The following is a 21,111-nucleotide window of genomic DNA, read 5'->3' on the forward strand; positions in this document are numbered from 1 at the left end:
GTTCATATGTTTATCACCAAAAACTCTGCACAGATTTACAGCAAAATAAATTATCTCTCAATCGGTATCAGTGTCATTCGATTCGACGCAGTATTAAACTGTCCACAGGGCCTCAAACACGAGAAATTGTCCAAAATTCGGTCGATGTAGCTAAGCCTGTCCACTTCACTTGTGTTTACACTGGACAAGTCCTGTTGGGCACGTAATAAGCGATTCCCCGATAAATTGTCTATAGCTCCATATAAAACACATCCAAGAAACACTGTCCACGTCAATTACTTGCTCGGTCGCCGAATATTTACCAAGAAATCAACTCGTTTTCACACACAATAATTCTGAATGTCAAAAGACGCCATTTGCCGGTCGGCTATCCCGCAGTTAATGCTGAGATGAACGCAGCCTAAACGGTGAGTTTTTATTGGTCGATTTCATTTGGAACACTTCTGAGTACTTCGTTAGATTAAAAACTGACATATCGCGGGAAATGGATGCAGCCATGGAACAGCAGACGTATTGGACTGCAAAACAGAATTTGGCCCTCTCAATGGTCAAAGCAGGCCACAATGTTTACATCGGCGGTCAGGCTGGGTGCGGCAAGTCTACGCTCGAACCCATATAATGCAATGGGCGGAGAATGAACGCAAATCGGTCGCATTAACATGCACGACAGGTGTTGCTTGCAGCAATTTCTCACCGGTTTGTTGATTTTGTGATTTGACTGCAAAACATAATTTAACTTATTTAACAGAAACGACAAGTGGGATTTCATCAAGTTCTTTAACATGTATAGAAAGGGTACATATATATGGAACAAAAAACATGACGATCTGTTGTAAATTAGTGAAAGCTCTAGTAAATAAAATAAACAAGGGACTAAAATGTCACAAAACTAGGTTTTCAGTTCAATTTTGACCTTCAAACTCAAATTGTGACCTTGACCTTGGAAATATCAACGTAATTCTTTCGCGTGACGGACCGTCTAATGAACAAATGTGCGAAATGATTTAACAATCGGACAATGAACGACAAAGTTATGGCCCGGACAAGCTCATTTATGGCCATTTTTGACCTTCAAACTCAAATTGTAACCTTGACCTTGGAGATATCAACGTAATTCTTTCGCATGACACACTTTCTAATGATGGTGAACACATGTGCCGAATGATTTTAAAATCTGACAATAAACAACAAAGTAATGGCGCAGACAAGCTTGTTTCGCCTGCCCGCCAGCCGACATCGCCAATCTAATAACCTGGTTAAAAGAACTAAGTTCATGAAGATGAAGCAGTTTTTTCTTTAACTTTTATATTTAAATATACAAATACAACACAAGGATTTTTGTTTCAAATATATATAAATATATTATATGGTGTCATTAGATTTTATTCTTGGTTTGTTTTGCATGGAATTAACTAAGAAATATATTTCATGTAACTCAAGCGATGCTCCTTTTTTAATAACCACAATCCAGAATTTTTACTTATTATTTAAAGGAAAGAAATGGATCCTTAACCTTCCCATCCCATCCCATGCAGAATTTTGGGAGTGACCAAATTTGAAAGCACCAGCAGACAACGCTTTTAAAAAAAGAACATGTTTACGAAGCTAGTGCAGCAAAACAATTGTGACAAAATGGGATATCGCTCAAGACGAGCAATTTCACCTTTTTTCACAATCGCATCAGTTTTCAGCTGTTAGTGCGTAAAATGGGCATCTCCCTCCACACAGAAACAAAAAATGCATGGGGACCATCACAATATTAATTTAATGACCTTTCGCTTTCAGGTGTTGAAGCCCATGACAATTCACAAGTGGTGTGGAGTTGGGGATGGCAGGATGTGTGGTATAAAATTAAGGGGGATGATGGCAACTGATGACAGATTAATACCTGCACGAAACAGAATTTTGTCAACAGATATCTTAATAATTGATGAGATTTCCATGTTCAGCAGAAGAATGTTTGATATGCTTGAAACAGTTTTGCGAATAAAGGATACAAGCCACACATTTGGTAACATACAGATAATAGTTGTTGGTGATTTTTTGCAACTTCCACCAGTAAGAAATTTAAGATATGAGGACCTGGGTGAGTTTGCCTTTACCAGCAAATTTTGGCCACCACACAGCATATTTTTAGATTCTGTATTTAGACAGAGAGACGAATCTCTCATAAGCCTCATCAGAGAGTTATCTTTAGGGCAACTCAGTAATGACAGTCAGAAGCTAATAACTTCTCTAGCCCGGGAATTGCCACAAGAGGATTGTAAATTGGTGAAGCTATATGCAACCAACATATTGGTGGACCTTCACAACAGAAGTCGAATCATGGACCTTGACGGCCAAATGTATTCCTTCCAATCCACAGATAAAGGAGATGAACGAGCCCTGAACACTTTGGTGGTACCACCAACATTATGGTTAAAGGTAATAATAAAAAAAATAAAGAACAAATAATCCTTTACAATTAACATGCAAAGATGACCAATCTTAAGGAGCTCCTACATGAGCTGTAAGACACAGGCCTACTCTGTTTGATTATAAATATGAATATTATATTCTATAACAAGTTATAGTGAACAATACAACTTATGGTGATTATGTGCTTTTTTAGTACACTAGAATTACATTTTAATTCATTATATATTAATAGCAAATAAATATGCATGAGGGGTATGGTTATATGTAAAGGCTTTTGTGACAATGGCTGTTCAGTGGAGGCAGCCATGTACTGTGGACTCAATTTCTAAACCTCATACAAGTTTCAATAAGTCTAGTGCACATGTATCCACAACTATTTGCCCTAATTGCCTTCTCATCTAGGTATGCACCATTCCAAATTCATTTATTTAAAATGAAAGCAATACCAATTATTTTTCATGTTTTAAGATTATTAGGTTCTGTACACAGAGGCCAGTCAAAAAGAAATGGGAACTGTACTTAACCCTTTGCATGCTGGGAAATTTATCGTCTGCTAAAATGTTGTCTGCTGAATTTCTACAATTAGCATTTCTTCGAATTTAAAAAAAAAATTACTATCAGAATAGCAAACAGTTTGGATCCAGATGAGACGCCACGTTCTGTGGCGTCTCATCTGGATCCAAACTGTTTCGTCTCATCTGGATCCAAACTGTTTGCAAAGACCTTCAAAACTCGGTTCCCGCATAAGGGATAATCTTTTTCTTACATACAGTACCCATTTTTTGTTACTGGCCCCTGTGGTTCTGTAGTAGGTTTTGAAAAAAATGACTCGTCTATAAATTCATTAGAATGTTATTAATACTTTTTTACAGATCGGTTGCAGGGTAATGCTTCTAAAGAATCTGTCTGACAGACTTATGAATGGGCTGCAGGGTGAGGTTCGAGACATCAGAGAGGATGCTGTCCATGTTTTCTTCCCTATGTTACATGAAGTGGCCACTATCCTTCGATGTGCTTTCACAAGTATGTTTTAATTAGCATAAAATGCATGCTTGCATGTGAGCTTATTTCACTTAAGGAGTACATTTTCACTGTTTGCATTATATAAAAAAAATGCCAAAATTTACTTTGCACTTAAGGTAGACACAGATTAGGTTTTTTTTTTTAATGGAAGAGTCCTGGCCTCTCACATTAAGAAAATAATTACTTTGACAATTAAAGCAAATGGAAAGAAGTAAATTAAAGAGTAATTTTCAGTGGAAAAAAGAATTAAATTGTATAACTTATAATCAGAAGCTTTGGAAAACTTTTAGATATAATATTTATTACTTTAGCTGATTTTACCCTTTCCCACTCAGAAGTGCAAATGGCTTTTGCAACCAGCATAAAACCAGAACAGCCTGCGAGTAACTCGCAGTCTGTTCAGGTTTTATGCTTTTTGCTGCTCATCAGTATCTTAGGGTTGGAAATGAAGCTTTTAAACTTGAATATAGTAAGAAAGGTCTTTAATTTAATTTACTTTCTAAATGACTTCAAATGTGTGAACATACGTATCTAAGCGGTAAAGGGTTAAAAGACACCCAAAATATTTGTTTTACCACTGTTTGCAGCAAAATGATACTTAATGTACTATTGCAACCAGTGAAGATCCAGATCAAAGAGAACACCTGTATAGAATATCTCTCTTTTTAGGGTATACACTGTTGTAGCCACCTACTTAAAAAAAAATTGAAAATGCCTTGGAGAAAATTTAATCTTTGACATGTTTTATATGTTTATACTCTTCAGTTTTTGACCCGACTACTGGACATATCATTTGTGAGAGATACCAGTTTCCACTGAAGCTCAGCTATTGCATGACAATTCACAAATCCCAGGGCATGTCACTAGACAGGTAATTTTATTTCCAAGATTACAAAATAAAAATTTAAGCCTTTCTCTGAGAGATACCACTTTTGATGCCTCTGCACAATTAAATAGATCCAGATCAGACAGTTTATATGTTATTTTTTAAGAATATCAACTCATTTGTTTTTTGTGTTAGGGGAATGTTGTTGAGGCCATTATGAGGGGAAAATTTGATCATGTTTGTTCAATTGTCAAATGTATGGGAGAGTAATACATGTATGCTTTCTCAGAAGGGAAATGGGGCCATATTTATGAACATGAAATGAACACCTGTTTAGAGTACCATAATAGCAACACACACTTTAACATAATAACTTACATGTCATGTGTTACATCATTGTTTTTTCCAGGGTTGAAGTAAACTGCCGGCATATATTCCAGTCTGGTCAGTTGGGTGTGGCAATTGGTCGTGCCAGGTCTATAGAAGGTTTGAGAATCGTGAACTTCTCCCAGGATGCTGTGATACCACAAACACAAGTTGTCACTGATTTTGTAGCCCAAGAAGGCAGTCCATTTATTGATGACTGTTCATGCTGTCGGAATTTGGTAGATTGGTGAGTATTAAACAGTATCTATTTTGCAGAATATTGTGCAGTACTGGTGAGAAAATACACCGACCGCCATTATATGACTGAAACAATGTTAAAACTGGTCAAAAACCAAAATTCAATCACATTCTGATCACTTTTAAGGGCTGTGTACTTTGGCTTTGTTCACTAACTCTTCTCTTGCGACTGTTTGTTGAATCCAACTGCTTTATAGAATGTTTGAAGTTTTGACATTTTGAGCTTATTCCCCCAGTGTTACTTTTCTTAGATAATGCCGATTGTCCGATTATTACACTATTTGCATTCCGCTGATATTGAAGAGCTGGAGGATTTGTATTTAATCCGTTGAATTTGCCACGTTTTTGACAGAAGTGGTTCTCGATGGGATCGGAGTTGATCATTGCTGGTACTACTGACCAACCACTGATTTCATGGGATATGGTACAACATAGCTGTAAGAAACCAATTATTGTTGACTGTAGGTCCTCCATGCACTGCTCAGACATTTTTTCACTACCTTTTCCAGGTTTGACTTTGTTGCCATAGGAATGGGTTTTCCAGTCATTGAACCATGCCTGTATTTCTTTGAGGTCCTTTAGCCTTTGGTCTTCTAACAAATGTACAGGGCGTTTATCTCTATACACTTATCAACTTAGATGTGTTTTTGAGGAATTCTATGGCACCATCTAACTCACTGCCTTTTTCTCCCAAACTGTCCTTGTATGCAAGCATAAGATTAGGCATTTCAGAGTCCAGCACATCCTCTGCAAGCTTGTTTCTCATTTTTGAAGTATTACTGGGATAAATGTGTTCATTTGTAAGTTTATAGTGAGTTTGTATTGGGTTTTGACAGTCCCATTTATATGCATTAATCCACATTGACCATTGACTTGTTGCTCCAGATGGAAGAAGAAGAAGCCTGGTATGACCAGTTGAATTTCCACTCTTGATAACGTTGTTTCTGATTTTCTTGAAAGTGTGAGATGGATCCATTAAGAATATAATATGTTGCGATGGATCACTTGGACATTTTGATGTCATGTTGTGGTTTGCAGGTTGCTTATCAGGAAAATGAATGTGCATGAATGATCGATTGTTAACAGCGCCATCCATGCAGACATATTTCACACTGAAACCAAAATCTTGCAGTTTGTTCATTGCCTCCCAGAACAATATATACAGATGGCTTGCAGACAGTGAATGGCTTACAAAATAAGCAAATGGAAATCTAAATCCAGACAGCCCCATGAACATCATTTGTAAAATGTGAGTTCCTAGTTTTTTCGTACAAGTTCCAGATTTCAATGAGTCAACAGCTTGGCTTTCAACTCCAAGGTCTACAAAACCAATCATGGACAAGCTGTCCCCTTGTCTAACAATTTCAATTTTCTCTTGAATGGTCATCTCGTCAAGGAGAATCCCTCCAATACGACCCTCTGTTGGAATATCCATTCTGTTTGCTTCCTCATACATCCACCTGAAGATGTTTTCATGAAACCCTGGACTTTTTTGTATGCTGTTTTTGTAAAGTAATAGAAGTGAGGGACTTGGAAGAAGCAGCACTTCAGATTTCCTTAGGCTTTTATATCCTTCTGGACTTCTAGTGAAAAGTTGCAGACATTCATTTATAGTTGTGCTGTCCCATCTGTTTTGATTGCTGCATTTGTTTTGTGCATTGTTTACCTGTGAAGCTAAGAAGGTCAAAGTAGCATCACTAGCTGTTGGCACTAAATTCCTAAGTGTATCAACTACCGAAGGTTTTGGCGTATTCTCTGGATATTTGATAGTAAGTCGCTGACATGTTGTGCAGTTTGGGATTTGTCTGTTATTCAATATGGCAAACTGTTTGCATAATTTAGATCGCACAATGTTATGGTTAATGTTTTCATCCCCTTGTTTGGTAAGCAGTTCCTGTTGAATGTTTGAGTGGGGTATGTAATTATGTTTCTTAATAATAATGCCTTGACATAGCTGGATGCAATTAACTTGTTCCAATACTTCCTTAATACCTTCGCAGGTTAGACAGTAAGTGCCGGCAATATAATTAGACTCCAGATCAATCTCTTGTCCTCTTATATGCACATTGAATGTCATATCACTTCTGAAAACTACCACTTTCTCAACTTCATTTCCATTGCATATCCAGCCGGTAGGAATTTTCACTTTCACAGACGTGCATGGCATGACATGTACATGGCAATGCAGGTTATGTAGCAAATTTGTTAACGCCAAGTGATCAAAAACTTTCTCATTACTGGATTTGTCTTGGGGTTTCCACTGCAGGTTGTATACAGTCTGTTTCTGTTTGTTTATAACTTTTCTTTTGGAGTCTACTTTAAACACTTTTTGAAGAATCTGACAGAACGTGAGATAGTTTATGTCATTTTTCCTTTCCAATGTTGTGTCTATGGTATAGGTGTTGAAGAGAACCTCAGCTGATATGAACTCTTGCTCATTGCCCAACTTGAGGTTTAGTGTAAGCCTGAAAAAAAATAATAATGTGTTTATAAACAATTTCTTTAAAGAGGATGCAGTTGACAAGTTAAATTACTGGAAACACGGAAAAGGTTTAACCCATTACCAAACAACACATTTTAGACTGTCCCAAATTGAACGTGGATGCAGATGACAAATACAATTGTAATATAAAGAAGTAGATTTGGTAGGGTAGAAATCCCTGTTATAAATGAAGGAATTGCTCATCTTGAAAAAATTCTCCTTTCATTATAACGATTTCTTAAGTCGTCTGCAACAAACTTGTAAAATGTCGTTACTGGTTAACTGTTTGGTAATGGAATAACATCTTTTTAATTGATGTTTAAATGGTTAAATGATTCTACTGTCAGTTTCAAAGAAAAAGAACATAAATGCAGCATCAGCAGCAGTATGTGTCAAACCCATAAACAAACTAGAAAGAGATTTTATGAGGAAAAATGCCCCGCCCCCTTGTCGGCAATGTTTTTCAACCAACTGGAACCATTTTCGAACTCATCCAAGATATCATTAGGACAAACCTTCTTAAATAAAGTAATATATTTTTACTAAAATACTATACTTTTACCTATAACAACAATTGAAAATTCTTGCATACACTTTCCACCATAGTAGTCTAGACAATGTTTACATAAGTGCGTGGGAAAATTATAAAGATTATGACCTCTATATGCATGATAACAGCTGTTCAATCTGCTGAGGGTTGACCTAGTTATCAGTCAGATGTAAACATATAAGCTCTAGAAACATGTACAGGGAAAATGTGCACAATCAACTTAGAAGGTTAAATTAAATTACACACCATAATTGCAATAACAATTTATGGATTTAAATAATACAATTACTAAAATCAGCTTTTATTTAATGATCAAAATATTGAATACTATATACGGTTACTGATTATTTGTAAGTTATTTACAGACTTCTCTGTATCAGATAGTATTAACCCCTTACCACTTAGATATGTATTTTGATGTGTTTGTAGTCCCTTAGAAATTTAAATAAAGACCTTTCTTACTAGCTAGATTCAAGTTTTAACGGCTCCATTTCCAACCCTTAGATACGGATGAGCAGCAAACAGCATAAAACCTGAACAGACTGCGAGTTACTTGCAGGCTGTTCTGGTTTTATGCTGTTTGCACATAGCCTATTCACTTTGCTTCTAAGTGGAAAAGGGTTAATGTTTAATACTAGTGATTAACAGGATAAAAATTTATACACAAAAGGAACATACACAAAATAATATTCATCAGATTTACATGAAATTCATTTTAATATGAAAAATATAAACCTAATGAATATTATTTATATTATTTATGCAAATAAAAAATGCTTGTACCTCTTGCAAGGTTTAGTTATTATTGAATAAAACGAAAACTTTGCACGATTTGCAAAACTACAGGTCTTTTAACTCAATACCAATCAATATTTGTTTAAGTCCCAAATTGAAAGAAGTTACACATGACAATTACAAATGTAATAGGATATGAAGAAATTGTTTTGGTAGGGTAGAAATCATTGTGAGATAAGGAGAATTTACTTATCTTGAGCAATTTCTCTTTTTCACATTATAATTTCGAGATGACAAATTAAATTGTAAGAGAGTATTAAGACATTGATTTGTTAGGGTAGAAGTCATCGTTGTAAAACGGAGAAATTGCTCAACATGAGCAATTTCTTTTATTACCTCAACGACTTCTAAGAGTTGTCGAAAACAAACACGTAAAATCACATTATTGTATGATAATGGGTTAAAAGACACATTTAGGATTATATCTTTAAATCATTTTTGTGTGAGATGTGTCAAATATTTAATTTGCTCTTTCAGTTTATATCCTGAGATGCAACAGAGCAATCCTAGCCCAGTGCAACATGCAACCGGCATTTTAGACACGGAAGATGACATGGACGATCCAGTGTTTGACGAGCTCTTGGCAAATATTGGTTCTTCCTTGGCAGAACACACAGCTGTTGTTCTTCCAGACACCTTTGACTTAGAGGAACAAATAAATGAACTTAGTTACACATGTCCCGTTACTGAACAACAGTCTATGGTGAATGAAATATTTGCAAGTTTTATGGATAATGAACAAATTGTTAGATGCTTCTTAAACCAACAGTATGACCGTTGCATGAAGTTTTATGCCCAAACTGTGATTTCCGAACCAGGTAGAGAGAGTCCAGTTCCACAGTGTCAGTTAACTGCTTTTTATAAACTGTGGCAAAGTCATATGACATCAGCAGAGTATGAAAGTGAGTGTCTTCCATTAATTCTGCTCTCCTCCAAAGGAACAAAACCTGCATTGTATTCTGCAATTTTTAAACCCTGCACTACTGTTCGTCAGTTGCTTCTATCAGATAAAGCTGCACAGTTATCATATATAGATAACCAGAAAATGACATCACGAGCTACAGATGGATTTGATGCAAAAGCCAGAGGTAAAATCAGATATATAGGTGGTTATGCTGTTGCCAAGCTCAAATACAACTATATGTGCCAAGTTAAATCGAATATGTACAAAACCAGTGCATTGGGCGTTAGTAAATTTAACACAGCGTCAGTAATGGTGGAGTTCCTAGAGAAGATGACAGTTAGTGAGCACCATTTGATTGCTGTAACTGAAGATCCAGGAAGTCTATCAGAAACCTCAAGAAAACAGAATATTAATAGAGGTCTGACAAATATCTCTGACCAATGTTACCACTGTTTTGAAAGTATTGTAACAGCATCATTGAATGAACTAAGTTCAAAAAACTTGGTCAAACATGGAAATAGTCTTCATGATCATGTAATTAAGACCCTTGAAGAAAATAACCAGTTTTTTGCAAGCTTTTATAAAATGTGTAGTGGAAATAATGCAAACCCAGCTTCAAATGACAACATCAGAACACTTAACAGAGAGTGCATATACAAGGTATCCTCAATACTATTGAAGCAGTTTTCAAGGGATTTTATGGAGTCCTGCCACACTCGTAAGAAAATGGAACACCGTAAACAAATCCAAGTTTCAGAAAAAAAGACCGCTCACAATACACATTTCAAACAAACCAAAAGTCTCAACCCTATTTCTATTACTACTACAGAACAGCCCGGCACATCTGGAGTGTCTTCAAAAGATCAGCTTCAACACATTCAAATCATACTTTTCTAGGCGCGTTGGCTTCTTCAGAACAGCCAGGTTCATCTGGAGTGTCTTGTAAAAAGAAGTCTTTAAAAACACAAACAGCAGTGAAAAAGACTAAAAGAGCTGCAAGTCAGGAAAAAACTGATAAACCGCCAGAGAATGATGATGGTGATGAGGAAAGGGAGGAGGAGGAAGAGGATTCATGTTACAAATGTGGTAAAGCCTACACTGAAAATGAAGAATGGATAGCTTGTGATATATGTAACAAGTGGTACCATCGACGGTGTTGTGGGTTATCTAGTTTAACAAAATGGAAGTATTACACAAAAGTAAACAGAAAGTTCTGTTGTCCAGAATGTGAATAATATTGTCATTTGTTTGACCCATTACATAACAATAACAAGATTTAACTCTTTGGGAAATAAGGAATACATCAACATTTTGACAAAATAATACATTGCTCATGTTTGACATTATAAGTAAGTTGCAAAAGCAATTTTTCTTTTGTCTCAGTATAATTTTTAAGTCATCTCCTGCCGAGTGCAAAATGCCATCAGTAGATAATAATAGTATAAATTCACCATTTAGTTAAAAGGGTTTTTGTTTTATAACTTTTGTTATTCTTTGTTTAAGCTATTACCACACGATAACGGGATTTTACGGGTTTGGTGCTGACAACTCTAGAAATCATTGTGAACAAACGAGGAATTGCTCATATTGAACAATTTCTCCTTTTATCACAATGCTTTCTACCCTTCCAAAGCTATTTCTTCATATTCCATTATAATTTTAATGGTCGTCTGCAACTTCTTTAAATTTGGGACAGTCCAAAATGTGTCGTTTGGAAAAGAGTTTAATCCTATATTGGTGGTTCTCTTTAGAATGATTGATATCATAAGTAATAACATAGGATTTACATGTTTATTATTATTGGATATTTTTTAAGTAACATTCCATTTGAATTATCATATTTATGTAGACCTGACAATAAATGATGTTTAACTTTTTGCTCCCTGCAGAAGCATTTTTGCATCTTGCGGCTGATGACATTTGAAAGCCTAGAGACAAAAGAAAAAAAATGCTCATAATGAGCTATTTCTTCTTTTGTCACTGGGTTTTCTTATGGTGTATAAAAAACAAGATCTACATTGCTATCTGCAATATAATAGAGCTAATTTAAATTTGTGTGCTGCAAATTCTACCAAAATATTCTGATTATTCATCCTCATGTGTTTAGTTAAGTATTTTACCACATATTGTGTTATAAATATTATGTTATAAAGTCTTTTTTAGCAAATAAATCTTAAGTACCCACATTTTTATGCCCCCTTTCGAAGAAAAGGGGGCATATAGTGATCGGACTGTCCGTCTGTCTGTCCGTCCGTCTTTCCATCACACTTTGTGTTTAGGTTTCGAAAAATGCTCATAACTTCTATGTCCCTTGAGATATAACCTTCATATTTGGTATGCATGTGTATATGGACAAGGCCTTTCCATACACACACACATTTTTACCCCTGAGACCTTGACCTTGAACTTCGGGTCCGCGTTTAGGTTTCGAAATCTGCATTTAGGTTTTGAAAAATGCTCATAACTTCCATGTCCCTTGAGATATAACCTTTATATTTGGTATGCATGTGTATATGGACAAGGCCTTTCCATAAGCACACAAATTTTTACCCCTGTGACCTTGACCTTGAACTTAGGGTCCGCGTCAAGGTTTCGAAATCTGCGTTTAGGTTTAGAGAAAAACTCATAACTTCTATCAAGCGTTTATAGGGGGCATAAGTCATCCTATGGTGACAGCTCTTGTTACATTTTGTTTTTGCCCTGTCTGTTTGTTTGTTGGTTTGTGTCAAACTTTAACATTGGCCATAACTTTTGCAATATTAAAGATAGCAACTTGATATTTGGCATGCATGTGTATCTCATGGAGCTGCACATAGTGAGTGGTGAAAGATCAAGGTCGTCCTACAAGGTCAAAGGTCAATTATATTGGGGGGGGGGGGGCACATACACATCTTATTAGTTCTGTTCCCACATTTTGAAAACCTAATGGGTACAGATAACCACTTTTGAAAGAGAGTGGGCATGCTGTACAAACTGACTAGACCCTGACCAGGCAAGCTCCTAAAGGCAGTGTAGAGTGACTATTAGTAGAAAAATGCCATGCTGAAACATTGTCAAAACGATGATACAGCATTGAACCAGAGTAACTCTGCATGGTAGGCATAGGTTGATTCAGCCATTACTTAATATTATCGTAAGGTCGACCAATTCATTGCTAAGTTTTGTTAAGTTCACAGCACTTAGTGTTGCATTGGAATTTAACATCACTTAGCTCAGTTTTTCATATAAATCACTTAGCTCAGTATTTCATAGAAATTTAACATCACTTGCCTCAGTTTTGCATACAATTTAACATCATGTAGCTCAGTTTTGCATATAAATTTAACAGCACTTTGCTTAAGTATTGCATTCTCTTAAACAGCACTTGGCACAGTATTGTCTGATATGAGTCTACTCTGTTCGCAAAGGTGTGAAAAGACGTTATATAATGGGCAATTGGTTAAATAATCAATATGGGAAGGACAAATTGTTAAGTTCACATTACCAGGTTACAAGACTCATTTTGAGGTCTGTCAAAATTTTCAATCTTGCCGCTATTATTACTCTGATGTTTCCCTGCAAGGGACGCTGTGCTGGTTCCCTTTCCATGTTTATATCAAACAACACAGTTTAAGTGATGGCAAAAATCGTTTTCATATTTAAATCGTTTTCTAATAATATAGGATTTAATTTTTTGCAAAAGTTTAAACATTTTGAGTTATATGTCAATTGTTATCTTACCTTTTAACTTTTTACAATTTCAACCAATCAAATAACACGTTCCAATATCTGCGCAGTGCGGGATTCCAAGCAGGCAAATGGCGACTTTTGACGTGTAGAATTATTGTGTGTAAAAACGAGTCGATTTCTTGGCTAATATTCGGAGACGGAGCAAGTAATTGATGTGGACAGTGTTCCTTGGATGTGTTTTATATGGAGTTATAGACAATTTATCGGGGAATCGCTTATTACGTGCCCAACAGGACTCGTCCAGTGTAAACACAAGTGGACAGGCTTAGCTACATCGACCGAATTTTGGACAATTTCTCGTGTTTGAGGCCCTGTGGACAGTTTAATACTGTGTCGAATCGAATGACACTGATACCGATTGAGAGATAATTTATTTTGCTGTAAATCTGTGCAGAGTTTTTGGTGATAAACATATGAACTGTTTAGCAGTGCGTTATAATGCATGTCCAGTAGTTGAATTGCGTTGGTGCCCTTTTCCTTTTTCTTACATAAACAAATTTTTTTTTTTTACTGGACCCTGTGATTAGACCTGTTAGCGGAAAACAATAAGTGTTAGCTCATGAGCCCGGGGCGATTATATTGGGTCCATACAATCACAAAAAAACACAAAAAAACATTCAATTTCTCTATATATACTTGAAAGTAAGCTATTAGGGCCGTTTTTAATGGATTGCAAAGATGTATATATTTTGTCAATAATGACTTCATTAAATATTGATTTACGTTTAAATATAAAGCACAATAGTATTTTATGGCCACCGAAAAGCACTCCCTAGTCAGCACAGAATCACCTAAAAGCACTCAATTTCTTTCTCTATATATGAGGTAGTTTTCCAACATAATGAAATGTTGCCCAGCTCTTGCCACGTGGAGGCCACCTCTTGTAACATAAAAATACGCAAAGAAGGTAGTAAAGTTACATAATTCAAGATTATGATTATAATAATAAATGTGAACAATGATAAAAAAACCACTAAAACCAGGTATGATTACTATTAAAATTTATAAAGAAATATACAAGACGGGGCATTTAACTAGTGTTTCATTTATTTCATGATAGAAATATCAACAGAATGCACAGATACCGTAAAACGTTGTGTATAACGCGCATTTATGTATAACGCGCATCTACTTTTTAAAGCTAAAAAATCGGGAAAAAAAGTTTTTGAAGCAAAAAAATCGGGGGAAAAATTCCGTACCGCAGGCTAACTGAAAATCGTTATATTTACATTGCCGATCTTACTTATATTATTGCTTCAATTATAAATTATTTTTAAGACGATAACGATACAACTAGTTGGTGTTTTTTTTAATCATATGCGTAAAAATAAATGTTTGGATTTATATGCATGAAATGCACCCTTTCCAAGAGGATACCATCAAGGTTTTCATCATATGTCTCCGAAGAAATTGTCCACGATTTTATCGTGGAGTACACATAACGGATGGATTAGTTATAACTAAGAAACTGACATTATTGATTGGTATTGTCACCTGGTTATTCATGCATGACTAATTCACAACCGCGCGTTTTATTTACAATGCCGATATCATGCGTTCTTTTCGAGTGTCTAAAATTGACAGGAGACTTTAACGACTCAAACTTCTCAACACCATCACGACATTACCGGCGATAAACAAACAATGGAGTTGTGAAGCCGTTTGCCGGTTCACATGTTTTGATAATAGCCCAGCTACACAAAACTTGACAGGTAACGCAAATTGCTCAATAATCACATCCTCAATCTTGACAAGACGTATGAAAACGTGTAAACAAACACAGCATCAATTTTATTAACAAATTTGAAAAGCAAGAAAAATAATCTTAAATATATCGGGAAATACCTTGCCGACATACTATTGTAAATCGACAAGTGCCCCCAAATAAATTGTGTAACCCTAGTACAGTAGGGTATAATATTGTGGGAAAAGTAAACAATAACATCTAAATAAAAATGGCTTCCTCGTTTTTCATTCTCTTCTTCAAATTTATTTGATTTCAATGCTCTGTACGTACCTGAAAAAGATAGAAAATATATATGTTAACTTTATAATGTTTGTTCATCTTATTCAGATCGTCAATATAACACTAATATTAACATAGTTACAGTTAAAACACCGGAAAACAGAATGATGCGAATTACCGCTACTGGGTAACTGACAGAGAAAAAATGTCTTGGCATGGCTGAAGTTGTGCATAACGCGCATCAAGTTTTTAAAATGAAATTTTGGGGTAAAAAAAGTGCGCCTTATACACAACTTTTTACGGTAAACTATCAGCGGAGTTTTACTTACACCACAACTGATTGAAGGTGTTAATGCTGTTATCTTATCAGCGGGTAAAATTGCCTCCGCAGGGTTTTTTGGGGGCCCGATTTAACAGCCGAAATTCGGCTATATTCCCAATCGCAAAAAGTATCTTTTTTCCCAAAATTTGCCAAACAATTCCCAACTGGAAAAAAACCCGCTTATGACGTCAACAATTTCGCTTTTTAACTAAGCGTAGTCCGATCCGGTTTCGTACGGGTTTTATACTATACCTCAATTTGGAGAACGTCGGCATTATTCGTGTGCACGCTATTCTCCGTGTTGCTAAGGCGCTTATTATATTTGCGATGAAATTCAAGCGTTTTGTGATTCGGCTGAATGGAAAACAAAGATGTTGCACAATTCGAAATATTACGTGAAAAAGATTCCTAATAAAAAACCTGGCGGCTTAACAAAAACTGTTGACTTTTTTAAGCAAGCGTCATTAAATAAACAAACATCATCAAAAAGTTAAAGTCCTCCCATGGAAACTCCTTCCATTGTTAATGATAGTAATTTAATAACAAGTGACTCGTTTGCATCGTCATCATTGATTTCCGAAAGCAAAGTGCTGACTGATGTTCAACATTTTGAAAGCATTCATTCTTCAGAAGAAGATGATGCGCCTCCTAATAAAATGGTGCCTGATGTGACTGAAGACTTTGTGTGAACTTATTATGTGGAAAACAGTTGATCATGATGTTTTTGTGGTGTTTGTGATTAAAGATGTTGAACTCATTCATGTGGTTTTAAATCCCATTTTATTTTCCCAATTTCTTGAAAATGCAGATAAAATTCCCAATTTCAAAGCCATGGGCTATCTTCCCAATACGCTGAAAAAAAAACACTGCTCCGATTGAAGGTGATAATCTGATTACCCGCTGCGCACATGCGTTAATTTGATAAAAATCCTTTTGCTACATGTACATGTGTACTGGTACACATCCGAGCATAGAATGTATCATAACAAGTTGTTAAAAATGTACAGCAACTTTTTCTTTAAATACATAATGCAGATATAACAATTTAACAATTACAGTGTGTGTTTAGGAAGTTATTAGCCAGGGCTCTTAATTGAAACTTGCACAATTCAATTAACAAAATCAGTTTTGCAAAAACTGTATGATGCTTCTTACAAACCATTGCGAGTAAAAAATTGACTTAACACTAAACAACTCCGTTATACATCGCAACCTGTCATTTAATAAATATTTTGTAACCTTTCATTTTTAAAATTCAGCCATCTATTTGAAAGAGAGATAAACATGAATGTGAACAAGTTTAAGCAGCCCCAAGTCAATCTGATCCTATTGGAAACATTTCATAGACTAGTGAATGTCAATATGTGTACAAACTGTATTCCATAGCTGTTTTCTTTTACACAAACTTCAACAATCACATGCATTTATTAGCAAAGAAACACAAAATATATTATTGCCTTATAGTTCACAGTGAGTAAGGCCCACAACTGCCAAATTTAACTGAACATTTATAAGTGCAGTCTTAAGGACCAGCATTAAAACTATTATTTCTTTAAAATGTTTGCATGGTTTAAACTAGCATGCCCACTTGGTCGATGCTATTTAAGGACGTATGGTGTAGTTTTAATGAAAATGTTGTTATATCTAGAATTTGGTAATTTTTGGTATTTATCTAGAACCGTCTATTGTGCATAGAAAAGTAAAATACAAATCATGGGTAACCGGTTGTTAATTTTTATTCGCACTTTAACAACACGCCTATTTTAACATAATCATTTTAACAAATACGGTAAACACTGTATTATGTGAATTAGGAATAAGGCATCTAACTGGGAATGGACATCATTTTGGTGATTTTCTTAAAACTAAACTATTCATTTCATAATCTTGGCTTTAATATACCATAAAAAAGTAGTAAATGAAAAAGAACACTGTTAAAATACAACCTCTATTTCTCTCAAAATATATCATACTGGTTCAATTTGATTGCACATTTTTTCTTAAAACAAAATCAATTGAATGACAAATGTTTTTTTATTAGTTTTTAACATCTACGAAAACATCAACAAAATACATATGAAAATTAACAAAATGCACACAAGTCATTTTTATTTTTACATGCCTTATCTAGATTTTGTCAAAATTTTAAAAGTAGGTTAATAGAGCATCCAACTGAAAACAAGATTTATACTGTACATTTAAAGGGGCATAGCGTCGATATTAATTGTAATTATTAGCATGGCTTGCCCAATATATTGCGATATACCAATGCACAAGTAGATTTAAATGTAAATGAAAACACACATTATGTGTAGCAAGATCAGTAAAATTTAAACTTTACAACCCACCCCACAACCCCCAAAAAGATGTATAGAATACATTTAAAGAGGCATATCAACGTTATTTAATTGTAATTCTTTACATGACTTGATCAATGTATTGCTGTATGCCAATGCAAATGTAGTTTTAAATTTAAATGGAAACACAAATAATTAGTAATATGAATCAAAATCATTAAAGTTAGGTTAATTACATTTTCAACTTAAAACAAGACACAATTGAATACACTTAAAGGGGAATATCAACGGTTTAAGTTGTTATTATTGACAAGACTTTACCAATTCACGGCATTCAATTGGTATGCATAAATATATTGATATGCAGTAACAGATTATTGAAATTGCTATGAACATATGTACAGGGGTGGCGAAATCTCAAAAAACTATACTTGTCCACGGACAACAATTTAGGAAATTTAACTTGTCCGTTGCTGAACTACACTTGTCCGTCCGTTAATGTTTATATAAATTATTAACGCATTTATTGATGAATGTAAAACAATGTGGAATATACCAAAATGAGTATGATTTGCTAGTTTTGTTTATAGTTGTATTTCAATAGTACATTCATTATAGCAGTATATTATAAACAATAAAAAGACTTTCTAAAACTTTAGATCTTGCAATGCTAGTGTTATTAAAACATGTGTTGAACATAAGTACATCGTAATCTTAACAAATTAAACTAGTCCAATATGTCGACCTCATCAGACTGAGGCTCTGCGCCGCTACTGGTAGCAATTTGATTATCATCAACTGGTAACCATTGAAAATCTGTGAGCCAAGTTTCTTGAAAAGTTCCGGTGCGTTTACTTAGATCATATTTTTTATCATAATCTTTCCTAATTTTTTTGGAGGTGGACTGCTCAAAGCTTTGGGTTTCTGCTCCGTTGTTGAAGATTTAAAAAAATTAAATATTCCATTTTTACCATTAAAGTCGTCTTAAATAACAAGGTAGACCGTGTTTTGATTATCTTACTTTGATACTTTTTATTTCCGTCTGATTGTAAAAATAAAGAAACCAGTCTGTACACTGTCTAACAGTCGGGCCAAATGTTTAAAATGTGGCATGCTCCTGGTCTCTTATAGAATAAGGGAGATCACTGCGTAGGAGAGTGCCCGTATTTTAGCTTGATTGCTCCGCAAATAGCACTGGCAATATAATTGCATGTCAACATCCGGTTTTGTAAAACTTAATTACGGCTTTAATACAATGTATTTTTTTGTATACCTGGACCCGACTTTTAAAAAACTTGTTGTCCACTGACAACTTGATTGAAAAAAATCAGTTGCCCAGACAAGCAAATGTACGACTCGGGCAACTCGGACATTTGATTTCGCCACCCCTGATGTATGCAAAATATTTTATGTTCACAGTTTGTGAAAGATGTATATACTACAAAAACGTTTGCATGTGAAAAGAGAAATTAATTAAAGAATCATGACGTATATATGCTTAACACTGATTCGCTTCCTACATGAACTTTGTTATATATAATAAGTTTGTGAAATTACCGGTATAATAATAAGTCTTTCACTGTCACTATGTACAGTACAGCCAAAGCGGAACAAACGTATTATGCGATCCGCGGCGGCAAGGCAAGGCGCATTTCGCCGCGAAACTTCGCATCTGTCCGCCGAGGCATGCCGCGGTCCGGGACATGATGCCGAGTCGATGCGATCATGAAATTATTATTTTTTTATTATTAGTTACATGTAGTTAACAAATTTTGAAAGAACAATTATAATAATGATTTAAATCATAATAAATTTATTGTGCACGGATTGTATTAGCATATACATGTAAGCATAGTTAATGTGTCTGGCCAATTATTAAGTTTGTTTCCCGCCCGTAGCGTATGTATTTCACACATAAACAAGGTCACGTAATTATGTTTTCGCACATACAAGTGGTCAAGGCTCCAGCATATGGTGGATTTATAAATTAATTGCATGTTGATTCCGCTATTATATTTTAGCTGAGAAAATTAGCAGTTTGAAGCCTGGTGACATCAATAATCAAGACGGTGATGACGTATTTGTAGTTTTGTTAATTATCAGCTTATTATAACTATTGTTTGAATATGCGTATATAAACACGTTTTATTTTGTTCACATTATACAGTTAATATCGCTACTAATTACCCGATAATCCCGTATATTCCAGTTTTAAAGCAAATGCTGGTAAATATATACGATACACAAATATTCTCGATATTTCCTTAAGTATCAAATACATTTTGGCATTTGTTACTATTTATAGAGATGATGAAATAACGTCTAATCGGGGCGTTTTTTTTCTCCACTGAACACGCGATTTACGCATGAGGTGATGTTCATGTATTTATACAACACAAAACACACCCAAACTTTCCAAACGACGTTCTACATGTCTGCATGTCTGCGCTTTTTATGAAACAAAGGATATTTTAGCACTGTTTATTTGACGCTAGAATTTGCCAAAGGACGCGGTAGCATTGAAATTCGGAAGTGTGTTTCGGATTACAAATTTAATAATGATAATCGAACGAAACATAAACAGTTGCGCGTAATTAATTCTACGCTACACAAACATGTATGTACATGTAGGTGGATATCTTTTCACTCGATCCGCCGCGTACGTATGCGGCGGATTTACTCCGCGAAAGTACGCGTGGTTAATACAGACTCGGCGTCGTTGCGCGGATCGATGCCGAGTGCCACGGCGATACGCCGCGTGAACACACGATTCGGCCGCCGCGGACTAATAATCTGGCCGTGGCGTAGCCGCGGATTATGTTTGTGCCGCTTTGGCTGTACTGTAATGTCATAATACTGACATAAGTATTGCTTTTTTAGCTCCACTGGCCAAAGGAAAGCGGGGCTTATGTCATGGTCCTGTGTCCGTCGTGCGTGCATGCGTCAGTGCGTTAACTTTTTCTCCTAAACTACTGGTCCAATTCTGATGATATTTCTCAGGAATGTTCCTGGGATCTTTACGTCCATAACCATTGGGCCTAGGTCTATCAAATTTGGTACATTGTAGTGTTTTATACAGGAAGGAAAAAGGGCGTGGTGCAAAATTTCAAAAAAGGGCACTTTAGCGCGCGACATCCATAAAAAGGGCACAAATATATCTGTATAGTGACTTAAT

General features: G+C 35.4%; 2 protein-coding genes across 2 annotated transcripts; one reads left to right on the forward strand and one right to left on the reverse strand.

Moving 5' to 3' along the window:
- Window positions 1–623: 623 nt before the first annotated feature.
- On the forward strand, window positions 624–5,473 carry LOC127869589 (uncharacterized). Its single transcript, XM_052412244.1, has 6 exons — window positions 624–696; window positions 1,786–2,424; window positions 3,291–3,441; window positions 4,207–4,312; window positions 4,677–4,880; window positions 5,401–5,473. The coding sequence occupies exons 2-6, from the start codon at window positions 1,798–1,800 to the stop codon at window positions 5,471–5,473; spliced, it is 1,161 nt and encodes a 386-aa protein (XP_052268204.1). The 5' UTR covers window positions 624–696; window positions 1,786–1,797.
- A 37-nt stretch (window positions 5,474–5,510) lies between these two features.
- On the reverse strand, window positions 5,511–13,210 carry LOC127869590 (uncharacterized). The gene is made up of 3 exons (XM_052412245.1): window positions 13,107–13,210; window positions 6,836–7,356; window positions 5,511–5,638 (listed from the first exon to the last, which is right to left on the reverse strand). Exons 1-3 carry the CDS (start codon window positions 13,208–13,210, stop codon window positions 5,511–5,513), a joined length of 753 nt encoding a protein of 250 aa, XP_052268205.1.
- Window positions 13,211–21,111: the final 7,901 nt, after the last annotated feature.

The sequence above is a fragment of the Dreissena polymorpha genome, chromosome 2 (genome assembly GCF_020536995.1).
Source record: "Dreissena polymorpha isolate Duluth1 chromosome 2, UMN_Dpol_1.0, whole genome shotgun sequence".
Lineage (NCBI taxonomy): Eukaryota > Metazoa > Mollusca > Bivalvia > Myida > Dreissenidae > Dreissena > Dreissena polymorpha.